The 19496-nt window shown below is 46.3% G+C and overlaps 2 protein-coding genes across 5 annotated transcripts; one reads left to right on the top strand and one right to left on the bottom strand.

Moving 5' to 3' along the window:
* Window positions 1-265: 265 nt before the first annotated feature.
* rab39bb (RAB39B, member RAS oncogene family b) lies at window positions 266-10292 on the bottom strand. Of its 3 annotated transcripts, none has more exons than XM_060035444.1 (4): window positions 9222-10292; window positions 7514-7748; window positions 3976-4156; window positions 266-3407 (listed from the first exon to the last, which is right to left on the bottom strand). In XM_060035444.1, exons 2-4 carry the CDS (start codon window positions 7726-7728, stop codon window positions 3162-3164), a joined length of 642 nt encoding a protein of 213 aa, XP_059891427.1. In that variant the 5' UTR covers window positions 7729-7748; window positions 9222-10292; the 3' UTR covers window positions 266-3161. The 3 variants fall into 3 exon arrangements, with proteins under 3 accessions (XP_059891427.1, XP_059891426.1, XP_059891425.1); XM_060035443.1 differs by having other exon boundaries at window positions 7514-9080; XM_060035442.1 differs by having other exon boundaries at window positions 7514-7734; window positions 9207-10288.
* A 286-nt stretch (window positions 10293-10578) lies between these two features.
* On the top strand, window positions 10579-15113 carry zgc:162171 (uncharacterized protein LOC565931 homolog). Of its 2 annotated transcripts, XM_060035440.1 has the most exons (5): window positions 10579-10710; window positions 10943-11145; window positions 13301-13431; window positions 13568-13717; window positions 14323-15113. In XM_060035440.1, the coding sequence occupies exons 2-5, from the start codon at window positions 10953-10955 to the stop codon at window positions 14545-14547; spliced, it is 699 nt and encodes a 232-aa protein (XP_059891423.1). In that variant the 5' UTR covers window positions 10579-10710; window positions 10943-10952; the 3' UTR covers window positions 14548-15113. The 2 variants fall into 2 exon arrangements, with proteins under 2 accessions (XP_059891423.1, XP_059891424.1); XM_060035441.1 differs by having other exon boundaries at window positions 10638-11145.
* The last annotated feature ends 4383 nt before the right edge of the window (window positions 15114-19496 follow it).

Below are 19496 nucleotides of genomic sequence, written 5' to 3' on the forward strand. Positions count from 1 at the left end.
AGAATATTATCTTAAGTAATTAAAACTAAGGCAGTTTATTGTGTGCCGCCTCTTATGTGGCTTTCTGCTGTTGCAGGGTTCTCCCTAGTGGAGGGATTCTGAACTGCACACAAATAAATATTTTAACATTCTCCAGGCCGTTCAGAATTGCTGCCTCAACCACTTTTCTGACTACGTTCGGAATAGGCTAGGATATGGTATTCGTCATGAGTTTATAATGTTACAGGAGATTGCACATGAAAACTAGAAAAGTCTAGTCGCACACATTCTCAAGCAGTTATTTTATTTTGTTTTAAAATGTACATTTCTAGTTGATGGATAGATAAGTTGTAGAGCAGAGAGAGGGAGGGTGACTTATTGACGGCCGTGGAAATAGAGAACCAAAGCGTGTTCCTCTTGGACAAAAAAAATTCTACAAGTGTATCAGGGACCACAACCAGACCAGCAACACACAGCATCAAACCAAACACTGTCTATTCCAGGCATTGCTCAGGTTTAAAGTGAGATTTCCTTGCCCCTTTTTCCAAATAGGTTTGATTCAGTGTTCAGCAGTGAGGTCATAAACTGATTGGGATTAGTCTGAAAAACATGACTCATTATGCTGACGTCTACTTCCTACTACTTCCTCAAAGTGTGCCGGTCCAAATTGGATGAAGCAACGTGTGAAAACGCTCTTCAAAGTGCAGAGGCCCTTAACCTTCTTACCAATTGTCCATTTCAAAGTAAGAAGGCGAGCCGGGAACATTGGATGAACCTTGGAAGGCAGGAAGCTCGGGAACACTAGAGATTAAAACAAAACCCGTCATTGACCGGACGTTAAGTCCGAAATCAGTTCCTGCGTGACATCCTAATAAAAGGGTGTACACAAGCCGGGAGGTTTCCATTGGTGCACTGTATGTATGCTGGTCGAGTCATCCGTCATCCATCTGGGTGGACACTTAAGATGGATGATTTGATGTCTTGTAATGGCTCATCAACATGACACTGGGGGTTTGAATAGGGACCCTATTCAGTGAAAGGTCCTACAAGAGGAATTAAAACGGTTCAGGTACAGCAGACTTCTGGAGGAACGGATAACTAAACTCATTTTAGTGTTTCTTCACCAACGCATAGACTCCTCACCGTCAACCTTTTAAAAAGTCAGTCTTTATCTAACATGTGTATTAACATGGGATAAAAAACATCCTTATCTACCATGATATATATTTAACAGTTCTGCCCTATAACTGTCTGGAACATTACAGAGCATGTGCCGAAACCGTTGCCGCTTAATTCCCCTTTGAATCATTGATATCAAAGATTTAATGCAGATGCTCCAAATCAATATCCGATAGCATTTGATCTATCTGGGAGGTGGCACACCAGTCATATCCAAGCATATTGCATGTGCGTTTGTAATGATGAAATAAAATTAAGCCACATGACCCAAGTAAACTAGGGGATTCAGTTTCCCCTGAATTCCAAAATATTAAACGCAGCATCAAAACCGACCACCAGATGGTGCTGAAGGCTCCTCCCCAGCCAGTACCGGCATGGCTAGGTACTTCCCAGGTCAGACTGGAGATGACCTTGTGCTCCAACGTAAAGCTATCCCATCCTCCTCGGACACAAACGTCCCCAGTAGGTAAGATACCACGGTTATTATGAGTGTGGTGTGCGCCCTTGGTTTTGCTATGCTATAGTGGGACGACGTCCATATCGTGGTGGAGACTTCAGAAGTGCAATGGAAACGCAGGTCATTGCTTTGATGTTATATTACAAACACGCAGTCTTGTGTCTAACTCACGTTAAACTAAGATCCGCCAGCTCCCCCTTGCAGCTGTGGTTGTCTGAAGTAGGGGCCAGTTTGTCTTTGAAGCCCCCGGGCGCAGGGACAGTAGGGGCTAACCCTTTATGTAACTGTAGTGTTGGTTGCTTTCAATTTTGTATGCGTTTTCAGGGCGTCCATGTTGGAGAGGGCACCCCTCCCATTCTCTGGAGGATACCTCCCAGGACAGTTCCCTTTCCTTTTGAGAGATATCGCCTCCACACGGGGGGCCTTTCCCACATCTGTAGTCCAGTAACATCTGGAGCTCAGGTGTGTCTGAACATTCCAACAATGACACCCAACCCCTCCTCCAGCAGAGAAAGGTAACCTCAAGGGTAGTTCCGCCAGGAGAAGTCCCGTGGAGTTTGTGTTATTTGAGGACCCATGGAGGGGGGGGAAGGATGGCAAAGGGGGGGGGGGGGGGGACCATTTGGTCTTAAAGTTGAGCTCAACTTGGGGCATCCATGGCATTGTTCAAAATGAGTATGCGTCGTCTGGTGTGAATGGCTGAATGGTTTCATAACAAGGAATGGCGGGTTTCGTGGGGAGTATATAGTTTCGTGGTTCGATGGCTTGTTAAAATGGTCACACACCAACGTTCATTCGTACCAGGACCTCCTCTCGGGGAGTGTGTGATTGCATAAAAAGGAAGAGAGGAGCCCAATCGGGAGGAGGAGGCAAGCGATGGAGAAGAAACGGATCCGACCCAAGCAAGAGGTGTAAAAGGTAGGGTCTGAACTAACCGTTGATATGGCTCAGCTGCTTCTGGACAGAAACTTCCAGCCAGCAAACAGATAAACTAAATGATCTCCTGCACGATAAAACAACCTGGTAACATGAAGCCTCCAAGTAAACAAAATCCAAAGTAAACAAAAGGTGCTGTTCCGTTCCCTTCTTCCCCTTATTCTCTGTCAATCATCCTCCTCAACGTCCGATCAGAAGACAGGAGGAAGCAGGGGACATTGGTGGGTAGGGTAGTGCAAATCCAGCCAATCGGTGTCATCGGAATCCTCTTTCTGTGTCCTGATGTCAATCAGCATGTCCTCCCCCCCCATTTACCTGTCATGCTCCCCAACGTCCAATCAGAACACAGGAGGCGACGAGGCTGACCAATAGTAGGCAAGGGAAAGAAACAACAGTCCACGCCAACCACCAATGCGGCGTCCATCCTCGTCTGTCCCCTCCTCCTCCACCTTCTCCTCTTCCTCCCCGTCCCGCGGATCAACAACAACCCATCCCCCTTCCTCCTCCACCTCCACCACCTCCTCCTGCTCCTTGTCCAACTCCTCCTCCACCTGCTCCTGCTCCTCCTCCTCCTCCTGCTCCTCCTCCTCGGCCCTCCTCTCTCCCGGGATCAGCAGAGGCAGCGGCGGTCGCTCTTGGTCACCTCCTCGGAGGAGTGGACCACGTTGGGCACGAAGCCGCTCTTGACGCCCTCCCAGCCCTCCTGGATGGTGATGTCGCCCGAGCGCACCAGGGCGAAGATGTCCCGCGTCAGCTCGGTGAAGGCGTGCTCCACGTTGATGGCGTCCCGCGCCGAGGTCTCCACGTAGCGCATGCCGTACGCGCCCGCCAGCTTCTCCGCCTCCTGCCGGGTCACCTAGGAGACGCGGAGACGGTTGGTTTATGGAGGTTATTCAGAGAACATGGGGTTAGGGCTGCTCGATTATGGAAATAAAGCATAATTACGATTAATTTGGTCAATTTTTAAATCAGGATTGGTCAACGATTATTTTTTAGATTGAAATCATGATGCATTTATGCAGCTTTTCTCTCCAAAACAATACTTTGTAACTGAGAACTTACCCCTTAAAAAAATACACAAAATGTTCCAAGAGAAAATGTACAAATATATATGCAGCTGTTATTTTAATGAATACAATTAATATGCTAAAACATAAAAACTAAATAAAATAGTTTCAACTCGATTATATTAGTTTGACGTAAAAAGGCGATAAAGTGTGATTAATTCCACAGCCCTAGTGGGGGAAGATGGCTGAGTTATAAGCCAAAGATATCTGGTGAAGGCCCTATCCCACTTCTACCACTTTCCCCTTCCCCCTCCCCCTTGTTTTGAAGGGGTAAGGGGAAGGGGGAAGGGGTAGAAATGGCATGGGCCTAAATATCTGATTGAATGATCATTGTTGATTATAGTATTAAAGCCCCACCTGACGCTGGGCCTCCAGGTCACATTTGTGGCCGACCAATAGGAAGACGATGCTGTGGGGCTGCACGTGGCTACGGGCCTCCTCCAGCCAATCGTGGACGTTCTGGAAGGAGCGGCGGTTGGTGATGTCGAAGAGGAGGAGCCCGCCCACCGAGTTGCGGTAGTAGGCCCTGGTGATGGACCTGCAGTTGGGGTCCGGGGGGAGAGGGGAGTCATGAGTCATGTGTATCCGTGAGGTTGAACGCTGACACAAGCCGTTACTAAATCTATCCTTGGGAGTGTACAGTATTCACCAATAAGAAAACCCCCCCAGTCGGGCAAACCCCACCCCCACAAGGCAAGCCAAGGAAAGGCAACTTTATTTATGTTTCCACTTTTCATTCACGAGGCAGACTCAAAGTGCTTCACATAGAAACAGTCATAAAATAAAATAATAGCGAACAATTGTTGACGGGGGGGGGGGGGGGACTCCTAACACTATGGGCTGGTGGATAATTCCGTGTTATTTTCTTTTTTTATTGCCATGGGCCCCCCTGCTGCCTTGGGCCCCCCCACAACTGTCTCACTTTCCCCCGCAGTCCGTCGGCCCTGCACACAAGTATTGGAATGTCCAAAATCTTTTAAATTAAATAGTTATCCATAAATACAAACTTAAAACCAGAAGTATACAAGTAAGAATTTTATTTTTTTTCCCTCAGGACTTGAGGCCCTACGCGCAGCGCGTAGTGCGCGTTATGGGAGCGGCGGCACTGAATAGCGACATCGCTACATGGCTCTCAGGCCCCGTTTACACGAGGACACTTGCGGTGACGGCGTTTTTGGGGCATGAAAACGCATAAATCTGAAGCCACCCTCCAGAGTGGAAAAGTTGAATACGCTCCGCCGTAGCGTTTCCGTCTACACTGCCAAGACGCAAAACACTGCTCAGATCTGCTCACGTCGCGTACGCGTTTGCGTCACATACATGTGCCAGTACAAGGAAATAAACAAACTTGTCAGATTATTTCCATGCGTCGGACCTTCAAGCTGCTCTGGCAGCTCTAACAAGCGTACAGGAGTCTTTCCATGAAATGTACTGATAGAATTACTGAACAGAGAAGGATCTTTTTGGTTTTTGCGGCACGGATAAGAGAAGAAGGAAGATTCTACGCATGCGCTCAGACATGGCGGTGTTGTGTGATAGTGTATCACAGCACCACCTAGCCGCCTGGCATGCATACCCAATCGAATTCCACACACTTTTGCGTCACCGTATGCACGCAGATATCCTCCCAGAAAACGCTTATCTAAACGCGGAATAAAAAGTGAATACGCGACGCCACTTTTGCGTCTTCTGTTCAGACCGTCATCGTGTAAACGTAGCCTCAGTGACTACCCGCGACGTCGGGGTCACACCTGCGATAAAAGAGGGACCCTTGAAGACGGGGCTGTAGAGCGCCTGAAAGTTATGTTTGGAGGGTGTAAACAACCCCCAATGCGGAAGATGCAGAGGTCAAAGGTCGTTTGAGGTTTCATGTTGTGTAAAAGACCGCTAGGTATGCAGTACAGAAGAAGATGCAGATGAGCTCATTGAAAACAGATGACCTGACACTGAGGCAGGAAGGTGAAGACATGAGAGGAGGTGAGGAAATTAAACAAGAAAGTCACAAGGACAGACTTGTTAGACAACAGACGCTCAGAGCTATATTTACCAGGAGGAGATCCAAACCGGCTGAGTTAACAGGGAGACGAGACAGAGATGAGAGGGTGTTTGAGAGAGGAGTGGGGGAGGAATAGATGAGTGATGTGTTGGTTGAAGGAGGAGGGGGAGAGAGAAAGAGCATGCCATAGAGAAAGAGAGAGAGAGAGAGTGAGAGAGAGATAGAGAGCAATGGACCTTTTTCATCTAGTGGCCATCTTGATTCTGCATTCCGTTCCCCTCCTCAGCCAGCGTTTAGAACCAAGATGGCAGCTGGGTAAACAAGGCCCATGGCTCCAACATATTACATTCAGGGGCTCACTGCCTTCAAATTTAATTTGAGTTGTATACTTGAGGACATTCTGTGAAGCATTATACTTGCACATTGTAATCCAACACAAATTGAGACCCCCTGAATATGTAATAATTATTTCCACAAATGAGGTGTAATTTCAGAGAGATTAGTGAGAAATAACAGGAGTTTCAGGAAAGATTCTAAGGGAGAATCTTTCCTAAGGAAGAATAGACAAGTCTGATTTCAGGTTTATGCATACAATCTTTCACTGTAAAATTCCGGCTCTGTTTTGGAACGGTGTGATCCCAAACAGCTCAACATCACAGCAAGCCTCGCACGGAAATGGGCCCGTTCACCAGAGACCCAAGCTGCACAGATGAAGGTGTCCCGCGGAGAGCCTGTCACCACTTCTAAACTGAGCATCCCCGTCTGGGAGGAATATGAGCGCTTGTGATTGGCCGCCGGGTACGGGGGGCTGCGGTTGCCACGGAGACGCAGAACGTGCTGACAGGTGAGGTGGCTTGCCTCCTACCAGGAGGAAGGAGAGCAGCCAGATGTAATAAAGTGTCTCGTCAGTCTGAAAGTTTGAGAGTGAGAGGGTGTGGGGGGGAGGGGGGATTTTTTCCCTTAAGTATGCAAGGGTGTTTGCGTGTATTTGAGTGTTGGAAACCTGCTCTAATCACCTGAGACTGCCTGTGTGTGTGTAATAATGAGCACTGGGGCGTGATACTCTTCCTAATTGCATATTGAAGTGACCCACATAATTACACGCAAGTCATTTAGCTCTTGACTCTTTTATCCAACGCCACTAAGTGGGAATTTGCTTTCAGGTGCGTGCCGTTAAGGAGGAGGCATGGGGGTCAGGGGGCATCTTGCTCTAGGAATGCTTACTGGTTTACGGTGCGGACTTTGGGAATGGAACCCACCACCATCAGGGTGGGGACTACTAGACTATCCTGCACCTCGTACACAGGTCGAAACCAGACTGGGATCAACTGCTGGGTCTCTCTGAGGTCGAGCCTGCCTGACTAGTACCCAAAGCAGTAGTCTCTGGGCTATTTGTCCTACTATTTCTAGACAACAGAGTCGACCGTGTTTAATGTTAAGTGTAGTTCGCCTTGCTTCAACAACCCGGGGCGCCTCCTGGTCCGTGCCCGTCCTACAGTGGAAACCGTCACAAAAACGTACTAATGGTGCTAACAGATCCTTCCATATGGCATTCCATTCCATGTTCAGACTTGCTGTACTTATGTTACATAAAATGGCATTTAGAGTGAATTGGACTGAAACAGTATGTAAGTAAACATTGCCTTCACTTTCACCTTTTCTCAATCTTATTGGTAGGCTGAACTGACAGTTGTAGGAAACACCTGTTACCTAGAATGAACTCTTCCTCTGAAACACATCAGCTATTGTTACACCACACACTCTTAAAACACACACACACACACACACACACACACACACACACACACACACACACACACACACACACACACAAACCGAAACACTACTCCACACACAGACATTAAAGTAAGGACAACACCCTTACTTAATGCACATTACCTGAAGCGCTCCTGCCCCGCGGTGTCCCAGATCTGCAGTTTGATCCTCTTGCCGGGTTCTATCTCCACGAGGCGCGAGAAGAAGTCCACGCCGACCGTGGGGTCCGACACATGAGCGAAGCGTCCCTCGGTGAAGCGGCGGATGAGGCAGGACTTGCCCACGGTCGAGTCCCCGATGACGATCAGCCGGAACTGGTACAACCATATCGCCTCCATGGCCGCCTGTCTATCGCGATCTGGTGACGGTATAGTGAGTGAGAAAAGTGTATGTTAAACGATAGCGCTCCGTCGCAGAGCGGATATTGTTGAAAATAACTTGCTCTACAGTCTCGTCCTCCCTCCCCCCACGTCTCTTCCAGGCGACGCTAGTTTGGTTTACAACAAAAACATTAAAAGCGAGAACTCGAGAGCCCTTTGTTTGGAGTGGGTCACAAAAACAATCGCATCTTCAATTTAATCTCCCTTTCGATTCGTCTCAGTAAAGTGTGACTGCAAGCACACGTGCACACATGCACGCAGGCGCACACACACACATGCACACACACACACACTCTCACACACACACACACACACACACACACACGAACACACGAACACACGCACGCACACACACACACACACACACACACACACACACACACACACACACACACACACACACACACACACACCAAAAAATATGCGCCTGTTGTCGACTCTTCAGAAAAGTGTGATTCAATTATCACCACGTGACGGGCGCCAGACGCGAATAGCCCGCTGCCTCCACACGGGTCGACTGATGTTTGAACGCAGAGCTATTTAGAAATAATCTCCAAACGGCTCTGTTTTAATGAGGTGGACTTTTCCAAACGTTTGCGGTGACCTAAATCTTCGTCCTATTGGCCTCGTCCTCAATAAAGGGCTAATTATTAAACTTGTGTGTCCCCCCTTAACCTCAGCCTCACGTGGTCTCAGACTAGTGAAACATGTCAAACTGTTATTGTGCGCAAAAAAAATGCCCAGACTGGCGCAAAGGGCCACTGCGATCTGCGGACAATGAATTGCCCCCCTGGTTGATGGTGGGCTGTAAAACCAGCGGTGTTTGCTTTACTGCAAGGGCTATTTTACCCCCAACCCACTAGCAGGGGGTTGGCGATTGCGTAGTTGGGTGAATGGTATGCGATCAGAGGCCAGATCCCCGGCGGACAGGACAGAGCTAGGGCCTGCTGTCGCCTCAACCCCGCGTCGCCCACCACACCGGGTGCATTTAACTAATCGAATAGCTATGTCTAACATGTCTAATATGGCCTCCATAGGTGTTGGTTTGTAAAGTTCTCCGTGTTTTTGCGAGTCAAAGTCTGCGTGACATACAGGTCAGTTTGAACCGCCCCCTTGGCACAGGGACCGAGTCCTATGAATCGGATCATTCTAGTGGGATCGTAGTACACAATCATCACATCCCACCACCACCCCACACCAAACTCAAACCACCAGACGGGAAAACAAACCAAAGCAGCCGATATAATATGAAGGTTCTGATGTCCACCAACGTCCCTGATTAAAACGTGCCCGCCTGCTCTCCTTCGGCCCTAAAGGAGATGGATTTCTTTGGGTGATTTTGCTATAACAACACAGAAAAACGTCCGACTAAACACAGATATAGGCCTGCGACGCTAAAACCAGAGGATCCAGAGCCTGAACCATGCTGGTGTCACCCATCACATCCTTACGTTATAGCGCCGTTCCGGAGCGGGCTTTAACAGGCGCTCAGCTCCATGGCGCAGAGACCCTCAGGAAACACCAAATCCTCCGGAGGGACCCCCAGCAGCGACCTCCAACCCGGGAGCAGTGTGATCAACCGCGGTCTGAAGAGGTGGATCTCCTCGTAGGGAGACGGGCCCTGTATGAGATGGCAGGGAGACGAGGCAGGTGCAGCACGAATCCTTTGCGCGTTCACACCGCCCCCCGCGCGATCACGATCCACAGCCGCCACCGTGCGCACGGAACCGAAGTGGCTCAGATTCCGGTGTAAAATACACCGTCTTCTTCTCTCCTTTAAGAGAAGCTCCGTGGCGGTGCTGGTGTGGGGAAAAGGCTACGCGTCGTGTGTGTGTGTGTGTGTGTGTGTGTGTGTGTGTGTGTGTGTGTGTGTGTGTGTGTGTGTGTGTGTGTGTGTGTGTGTGTGTGTGTGTGTGTGTGTGTGTGTGTGTGTGTGTGTGTGTGCATGTATGTGTGTGTGTGTGTGTGTGTGTGTGTTGTTCGCTTATGATGAAATGGCAGCGGCTTCAGATAGCCTGACTCATCCCGCATCAGCACCGCTGCCGTAATGCGCCGTGTGAACGTGCAGAAATAAACCGTAAACGCTTGTGTTCTTGGTAAAAAGCGCACGGCAGTCAGACGCGGCCACGGTATTTTATGGTTTTAATGGCTCTAGCTATTATATGTTAGGCTATATGACCTGACAATAAAAAAAATAGAGATGCTATTAGGTGTTTTGTTTCATTTTGTTAGTGAATTGTAGTCTTCATCACGGCTGTGATGATGATTGTGTTTGGTTCAAACAGGGCGGCAGATGGGGACAAAACGCGCTGACTCCGTTCAGAGCAGCTCGTGGAACTGTTGGTCTGCGCTATGCCTAGAAACGCCCTTGCCTTAGACAGACATGTTTCATCAACTTCGTTTTGCGTCCCGATAGATAACAGTATTCTCTGTCACAGACAAGAGAAAGAAAAACCGAGAAAGAGACATGCTTTTGTCATGCCATCAAACCACAACTATTGAGAGAGAGAGAGAGAGAGAGAGAGAGAGAGAGAGAGAGAGAGAGAGAGAGAGAGAGAGAGAGAGAGAGAGGATTGAGTGAGATACAGGCGTAGTGTGTTCAGGGAGGAGGATGGAGGAAGGAGGAGGAGGGAGGGGGCGTCCCTGGGAGAGATGGCACCACAGAAAACAAACAAACCGCAGGCGTCTCATTGAGAGAGAGAGAGAGAGAGAGAGAGAGAGAGAGAGAGAGAGAGAGAGAGAGAGAGAGAGAGAGAGAGAGAGAGAGAGAGAGCGAGAGAGACACACACACACACACGCACACACACACACACACACACACACACACACACACGCACACGCACACGCACACGCAACGCACAAACACGGAGAGAGACCCATAGGGAGGGTGAGAGCGGTGTGACACGGGTCGAGCACACAGAGCAGAGACCAAACCTGTTGGTGAGTTAGTTGTCGCTGTACTTTGCGATGGCAATTTGAAAATGTTTGTTTTGGGGTGGAATAAGTTTTAAACTGAATGAATTGGATTTCGATCTCTACAATTTGCCAACGCGGGAACCAAGACGCAAACAGACTTTGTTCGAAGGTGAAACACGTTCTAGGACCGATGCTGAAATAATCTTCCATAAAAAAATAATCTTCTCTTTTTGGGGTCGTTTTTACCAAACCCCAGTCCGGACGTCATGCAGCAGGAGCGGCTGCTCAAGGTGCTGGTGATCGGGGACCTGGGGGTTGGGAAGACCTCGGTCATTAAGCGCTACGTCCACCAGGTCTTCTCCCAGCACTACCAGGCCACCATCGGGGTGGACTTCGCCCTGAAGGTCCTCAAATGGGACCACAATACGGTGATCCGGCTGCAGCTCTGGGACATAGCCGGTACGTTCAAGTCCGTGGTCAGAACTAGTCTTTACCTCAATCCGCAATGAGATTGGGCCTTCGTGTTTTAACGTGACTTCGTAGGTATAGATGTTTTGAATGTTTCTTTTAACTTCATGTCGTGTCATGCAACCTCTGCTTGAGAAGGTCCGCTTAGAAAAGAGCTGGAGGAATAAAATAGGATATAATTCCTACCTTTAGTATACCTAGTGTGTGTTTTGGCACTCACTCACCTTCTCACTTACAATAGGCGTCTATATTCTAGGGCTGATAAAGATTTTGGTTCACACACGCGCACACACGCACACACACACACACACACACACACACACACACACACACACACACACACACACACACACACACACACACACACACACACACACACACACACACACACACACACACACACACACACACAGTGGACCTTAGACTGTCGTGAAAACATGCAGGAGCAGACTGTGTGCGAGCGTATTTGCGTGGCACAGGAAGCGTGCTGTCACATTAGGACCGGAGTGGCTCCACTGTGACCACATAATTGAAGGAATTGTGTGCGTGTTTACATGCATGTTTCGTGTTTATTATGTGAAGTCCCTTTGTCTCTCTTGTGTCTGAATGTGTCCCCCACTCTCTGGATTACATCTGTCAAACACAGCAAAGGAATGTGCTTACTACAATATTGTGTGTTTGTCTGTGTTTATGTGCGTGTGTCGTGTGTGAGTGTCTGTGTATGTGAGACATTTTCCACGTTGTATAAATAGGGCAGTATCCTCAAAACTAACTTCTCTCACATGAGTTGGATATACCCTACCAGCATGAACTGGAACAAACCACACACACAGTTATGCACAGACACACCCAGTGTAATTGTAAAAATCACGGGTTTGCATGCAGGTTTGAAATTAAAAGGTGTGCAGTGAGAGTCACACACGCACACACATGCACGTGAACTCAGACACACACACAAACGCACATATACATGTGAACTCAAACACACACACACACGCACACATGCACGTGAACTCACACACACACACACACACACACACACACACACACACACACACACACACACACACACACACACACACACACACACACACACACACACACACACACACACACATTTGATCAGTTCAGGATTACATAAAAATAAAGATCACACAATCCATAACAGAGGCATAAACATTGTTGCTCATGTCTTCTCATTCAGATGACCATAGATTATCTAATTTACTGTCCATGTCAAGAGCCCTGGATGCTTCTGTATGAACTATCATCTTTATTGACATCGGCAAATCTTATTTATTTATCAGAAGGAATACTATCAAACAACCGGTGGGAAGTAACAGAGTACAAATTCTTTGTTACTAGCCTACTTTAGTACAGTTTTCTGGTAGGCCTATCTATACTTTTCTTGAGTAATTATTTCCTGAAAACTTTCTACTTTTACTCACTACCTTAAAAACAGGCTTGTTAATTTAGTTTTAATACATTTGAGGGGAATCAACGATTATTATTTTAATTTGCATCATTGCTCTCCTTCTCAACATCAAGGCCGATTTCCATCTAAACGGACGGGACAATAACACATAAAGATGGTCCCTTATGGCGCGTTTCCACTGCAGGGTGCGGAACGGATCGGTTCGCAAAGGTGCGGTACGGGTTGCGTTTCCACCGCCAAAAGTGGGCGTGACCCGGACTTAGCCGTACAAGACGAGTGAGACCCCACCTTGTACAAATGGAGAACTACCGCAGAACTTGTAGATTTGCACATTACAGTTAATTATTTTTAAAAAGTTTAGTTCATTATTATTAGTCTATTTTTTATTTTATTAGAAGTAAGAATGGTTTAAGAGGTTCAGTTAGCCTTGCACAAAAAAAGCCAGTATCAATATCAGAGGGCTATTGCTTACTTTTATACTTACATGTAAGCACATTTTAGAGTCTGTACTTTTACACTTCTACTTAAGTATTGGAATCATACTTTGACAAGCATAAAAGTAGAAGTATTTTACCTCGGCAACAACCGAAGATCCAAGATCATAGTGATTCTCCCTTTCACTGCTACCTCACTCTTCGTCCCACCCTTCCATTGTCCTCTCCTCACCCTCTCACCTCCCTTTCTCCCCCGTCCACCTGCTGCCCCCTGCAGGCCAGGAGCGCTACGGCAACATGACGCGGGTGTACTACCGGGAAGCGGTGGGGGCCCTGGTGGTGTTCGACATGACGCGCCTCTCCACCTTCCAGGCAGTCTTGCGCTGGAAGGGAGACCTGGACTCCAAGGTGGGTCAACGGGTCATTTTACGTTTTCAATAAAAATGAGGAAAATGTAACAGAAAAATATACATTAAAAGTAATTATTGTTTATTTATTGTTTCGTTGTTTCAATGCCTCTATATCTACTTCCTGTTTGTGGCAGGTCGCCCTGGGCAACGGTCGGCCGGTTCCAGCTGTCCTATTGGCCAACAAGTGTGACCAGCGGGGGCAGGGCCTGTGCTCCAAGCTGCCTAAACTGGAGAACTTTTCTAAAGACCACGGCTTCGTCGGCTGGTACGAGACCTCCGCTAAGGTGAGCCAACAGCTGTGTTAGCTCGGCCTCTAGCTTGACCTTTAGCTTAGCCCTTAGCTTATTTGAATTACTTAGCTGTAGGCTTTGCCTGTAGATTAGCCATGTTATCTTGGCTATTATCTCACCTATCAGTTTAGCTACGGTGCTAATCTGATGACCCTGCCATAGATGACCCTGGTATTGGCCAATGCTGTTAGCGCTGAGAGGAAAAGAACAGGGAAGAAAAACATTTGCTGCAAAGCTTTATTGACAGTCGAGTCTTTCAACCACACTTAATAGCAGAGGTAACCTTATCCCACTTCACCTTTTATTGCATCAGTTCTGGTGTGTGTGTGTGTGTGTGTGTGTGTGTGTGTGTGTGTGTGTGTGTGTGTGTGTGTGTGTGTGTGTGTGTGTGTGTGTGTGTGTGTGTGTGTGTACCTCAGTTCATCCTTTCACTCTTTTTCTGCCTCAGACACTCTTCAACCAATCCTTCTGTCTGTGTAGTCTCTCTTACTCCCTCTCTCATCTCTCCATCTTCCTCTCTTGACCAATCAACTCCTTCCCTTACTCCTCCACATTGCATCACTCAAAATCCGTTTCCATGGCGTCTGCTCCGTTGCCAGGACAACACCAACATTGACGCGGCCATGACCCGTCTGGTGGAGAGCATCATGGCGGTGGAGGAGGAGCTGGCGGTCGCTGCCGGCAACGGCAAAGTGAGCGACCAGACGGACTCCGGCGTGCTGGTGCTGCCCCGCCTCCATCACCACGACGCCCCGGAGAGGGAACTCCCAGGATGCACTGGGTGCCCCACCCTACGGCCCAAGAATCACCACGCCTACGACTGAGAGCAGGAGGGTGGGTGGGAGAAGGGAGGTTGGGGGAGAGAGAGAGAGAGAGAGAGAGAGAGAGAGAGAGAGAGAGAGAGAGAGAGAGAGAGAGAGAGAGAGAGAGAGAGAGAGAGAGAGAGAGAGAGAGAGAGAGAGAGAGAGAGAGAGAGAGAGAGAGAGAGAGAGAGAGGTGGAAGAAAGTGAGAGGGATGAAGGAGAATGAAAAGGAGTTATGGGACATCTTGCTCTAGGACAGGGTCCCTTAACCTTTTTTACTGATGCCCGGTATTTATTCCTAAATCTATGCGGCCCGGTGACCAATGCTCCACTGCCCGGTACAGGTCCGCGGACCGGTGTTTGGGAATTCTGCTCTAGGATCTGTGCAGGTTGACTGCAGGTATTGCTGGATCAAAGCCAGATCCATTGCCATCCCCCATGATGTACATAACGTTGGAAGCTTCCAGAACTTGTCTGTATGAAGACATTGTGAGCCACTGGAGAGAGGTTATGAACCGCTGCCCTTGCGTTGTTCTCTTTGTATATACAAACGACTACATTTAAATAAATCACACATGATGTTTCAACTTTCTGAGCCCTTCTGAAAATATTTTGAGAGTTTCATGATTAGTCTTTATACGTTATAATGACTCTGATTGCAATTGCACTGCAATTTGTTAGTAGTAGGTGATTTAAATGTATAAATTACTTGAAAACCATTAGATAACTAGAAAATCAATTTCCTGCAGAAAATGCGATGAGTGCTGTAGTGCAAAGTGAGGTTGAAAATATTTTTTAAAGGAGACAAATTATGAAAACAACACTTCCTGGGATTTTGGGTGTTGTTTTGGGTTTCTGGTGCTCCCACACACATACAAACTGAAAAAATTCTGTCCATGATTTTTTGTGTGAGATATGCGTTTCTGAAAGTACCCCGCCTACAGTTACCAAACGAGCGAGTCAGTTTCGGCGCCCCTTCCTACGTCGGAAGGGGGTACAGTTGAATATTACCTCCCACTTCCCCACTCCCCTCCAATCAGAGCATAGCTAAGATTGTGTGGACCAGCGGACGAGCAGCTCAGCGGCAGCCCGGCAGCTCAGCTCCAGGTGTACAATCCCTTTCTCTGCCGGACTGCCGCCGGACTGCCCCCGAAGCCGTCGAAGCCGTCCGGTCAGCAGCAGCAAATAGACTGCAGTGAGAGAAAAGAAAGTTAATCAGGAAGTTGGCCTGGGCCTAATTCTTGTGAAGCACTTTCAGAAATGTTTGCACTCTGATGAATACATATCTTTGAAAATAAGTTTACTCAGGTTTCATGTTAAAAGACAATGAATATTGTGCAGTATATCATTCTCAGCTTCAGTAGCCTACAAAACCGTTAGATCTGATGTAGCCTAATCTCATTGCTCCTCCACTGCTATAACTTTTATGTTTGTTTAATTTATTTATATGTGCACATCTACATTTTCAAGGCGGTATGATAGCTTTCTTCATAGCTCCCACTTGAGTTTGTTTAGTGTGGTGAGTTGGTTCAGGTGTTCAGATGTAAAAATGTCTTCACTCAACTCTATAAAAATGAACCAGTTGTGAATGAATGTGAAATACATTTTGCAGATTTGGAGTTGACGTAGGTTATTTTGCCATCATTTTACTGGTCTGGCCCACTGGAGACACTGGTTTGACAACCCTGATTTAAATTAAATGGATGGTTAAGCCATCGGAGGAAATGGAGGAAACGGAGGAAAATACGACTCGTAGGCTACGACAGGAAATGCAGCTGCAATAAAGAATGGGAAACTATCTATCCCTGGGTGAAACCAGTGAGGAACGAGTCTGGTAAAGTTTGGTGTGAGTAATTTTTCCATTTCACTCGGAGGTGAATACGACGTGAAACGACAATGTGGGTCTCACAAAAAACATTCTTATTTTTGCCTATTGTCTAATTTTATAGGTGTGCCTTTATGGCATTGTCCAGTGAAAGCAGATAATGCATCTCTTTTGTGTAGTTAATCTATGTGATTCTGAGCTGAGTGAGTTTTGTTTTGTTCAGATAATCAGTCTGCTCCATGTAGCCTAATCCAGTGCATGTTCTTCTTGAATATGTGGTTCAGTATTGTTCGACTACAGCAAACAATTTAATGTGGTGTTTTGAATTGTGCTGGGGTTAGGTTGTTGCTCTCTGTTGTTTGAGAAAAGGCACATTAAAGTACAATAGGCTACTTGAAATAACAATTAGACTTGACTGTCGGTTCTGTTTGATTGTATACAGTCAGGTGTGTTAACTTGAGGCATTGTGAAATAGCATGAAAGCTCCATGTCTACTATGTTTTCTCACTTGAGAGAACTTGGGAAAGTTCCATTTAAATAAGAGATATTTGTTACATTTTATTTGCAGGCTGTTATGTGCTACTGAATCAACCAGATGGCAGATCAATCAACCAGATGTATGTTATATGCAAAGGGGCAGAATAGAAATGTTTAAAAAAGTTATTTTAGACTACCTCAATGCATTGGTATCCCACATTGTCCCACACAAACGTAGTCATCACTCGAGCGGAGAGCGATGCCGTTTCTCGTTGACCAATCAGAGAATGCTCAGTAATCCAACCAAAAGCATTAGTTTAAACAGGGCTAAACGGTAAAGACGGCTTTTGAGGCAGGCAGACTAGCATCGGAAGCGAGTTGGGTGTTTTCATGCTGATTTCATGGTTTAAAATGGGGGAAAATAGACTGCTCAAATACGTTTGCCTATTAAAATATACCTTCTTTAGACCGTTTGTACCAGAAGGGGGCGCCAAAAGCAAAGTTTTACCTCTAGCAGTGCTAACATACTATTCCCTTATGTAATTTCCTGATTTTCTCGCCCCAATCCATCTCCATAATGTAGGCCAGGGCTATTCAACCTCCTTAACAAGTTGGCCGAAAAGGAAAACCACTGGGGGTTCATGGGCCACACAGAGTAAAACGACGTGAATGAATCGCTACAAATAAATCGTACTTAAAGTAGTGTTAAATTAATATATATTGTACTACTACATTGAATAAACTTGTCAGACGCATTCCTTCCTTCCTCATTTTTAATCGTATCATTATAAAAGATTTTGTTCTCACATATTTTGGACACGTGTTTAGAATCAAACAATGTTGTTTGAATCATCATAAAACAGAACTGCTGTTCAGATGAGACATTTTGAGCCAGTGTGTCAGTGAGAAAGATTGCACTGCCTTGTTTGCCTAGTTTGGCTCATCCTGAGACACTCATGCAGCTTCTCATAGGTCATGGAGCAACGTGCCCTTGTTCTGATGGCATTCATATGAGAAAAGCTAGACTCACACGTATCGGTTGAGCCAAACATTGTCAGAATAAGTGATGCCAGTTCCTGATTGTGGGGTACTGATACTGGCTAGTATCACCGGCTACACACAGAAACCTGATTTGCATGCAACTATGTTTCTCCTTTTATTTATTTTTTGCATGCAACCTCTTGCGGGCCAGAAAAAAATTAAGAGGCGACGCATTTGGCCCACGGGCCGCTAGTTGAATAGGCCTGATGTAGGCTATAGTTGTGACGGTTGTGGGTTCGAAACCCATACACTCAGTCCACCTGTTGTCGTATTTAAGCAAGAAGTGTCTGCATAGCCTACCTGCTATTTGATGCTGTATAGCTGAATTCACTGTGAATTAATTTGTTTATTTAGAAATGCAGTGCATAAGACAAACTGACCCTGGAGGAAGATCTGTTTGGGTCAATAAAGGAACCAGCAGCCCAGTGGAGAGCTGCGAAGGGCAGAGTTCTCCAATTAGACTTCGTTCCCTGGCATAATTTAACAGTTTTGTCTCCCTTTAGAGCGGGAGAACTGAATAAACAAACACACACACTGCTCATATTAAATATCAATTAAATATGCTTTCCATCTGTGCCCTTGATCTCCCAATGCTGGCTTTTATCAGTTCACTCAAATATTCCATTCTGCCTTCAATCTGTTCTCCTTGAAGTGATGTTTTTAAGGATGTTCATGATTTTAGTTCATAAAATATAATCAAGTGTGTATGTGGTTGTGGGTCTGCCACGGCATAGGGTAAAGAGAGATTGTATTATTTTTTTAACTATTTTGTTTAATTTTACATTTTTACATTTAGGGCATTTAGCAGACACTTTTATCCAAAGCGACTTACAATAAGTACATTTGTCATAAGAAGTGAAACAAAATATCGCTGTCAGTACAGTAGAGATGTTCATAGAACCAAATGCAAGTACTAACAATCGCTAGGCTAACCCATTCCCCCTGTACAGCAGGTGTAGCAGCTACTGCAGATGCTACACAATTAAGTACTATAAATAAGTGTACATTAAGTGCCAGGACGTACAACATACGGTGGCCGGAAGGGGCTGGGTGGCAGAGTCGAGGTGAACTCTGAACAGGTGAGTTTCATACAGTACATACAACTTACATAGGCCTACTTCACTTTATGTTGGTTTTCAGCGTAAATTGCTTACATGTGATTGACAGGCGTTATGAGACTGCCGTTGCCAGGGATCTCCCCCTTCTAGTTGCCATGGAAATAGTGGAAACATCCCTTTTATCCTACCTGCAGATGGCGCTGAATCTCAACCCAAGGCTAACCAAACTCTTCCATGTTATAAACACTCCTTAAACTTTTGACATTGCTCTATGATAATAATTATTATATTTTTGTTTACAACACATGCAGTAGGCCTTATATGGGTTATTGGTAGGCCTTCATATTTTCTAATTTTTTACAATTTCACAAAAAATGTGTAATCCTTTGGATAAAGTATTATAACGGATTCAATTATGAATCGAATTGTTTGTTGGATTGTTGGATCTGTGCGCCGACTTCTTTTTTATTGTGTTCTTCTCTGACGATTTGTTAAACACCATATATAGCGATTATTTTGTAGTATCTCAGTAAATGAGTCATTTCTTCTTACAACGTCAATAGACCAAA

The sequence above is a fragment of the Gadus macrocephalus genome, chromosome 17 (assembly GCF_031168955.1).
Source record: "Gadus macrocephalus chromosome 17, ASM3116895v1".
Lineage (NCBI taxonomy): Eukaryota > Metazoa > Chordata > Actinopteri > Gadiformes > Gadidae > Gadus > Gadus macrocephalus.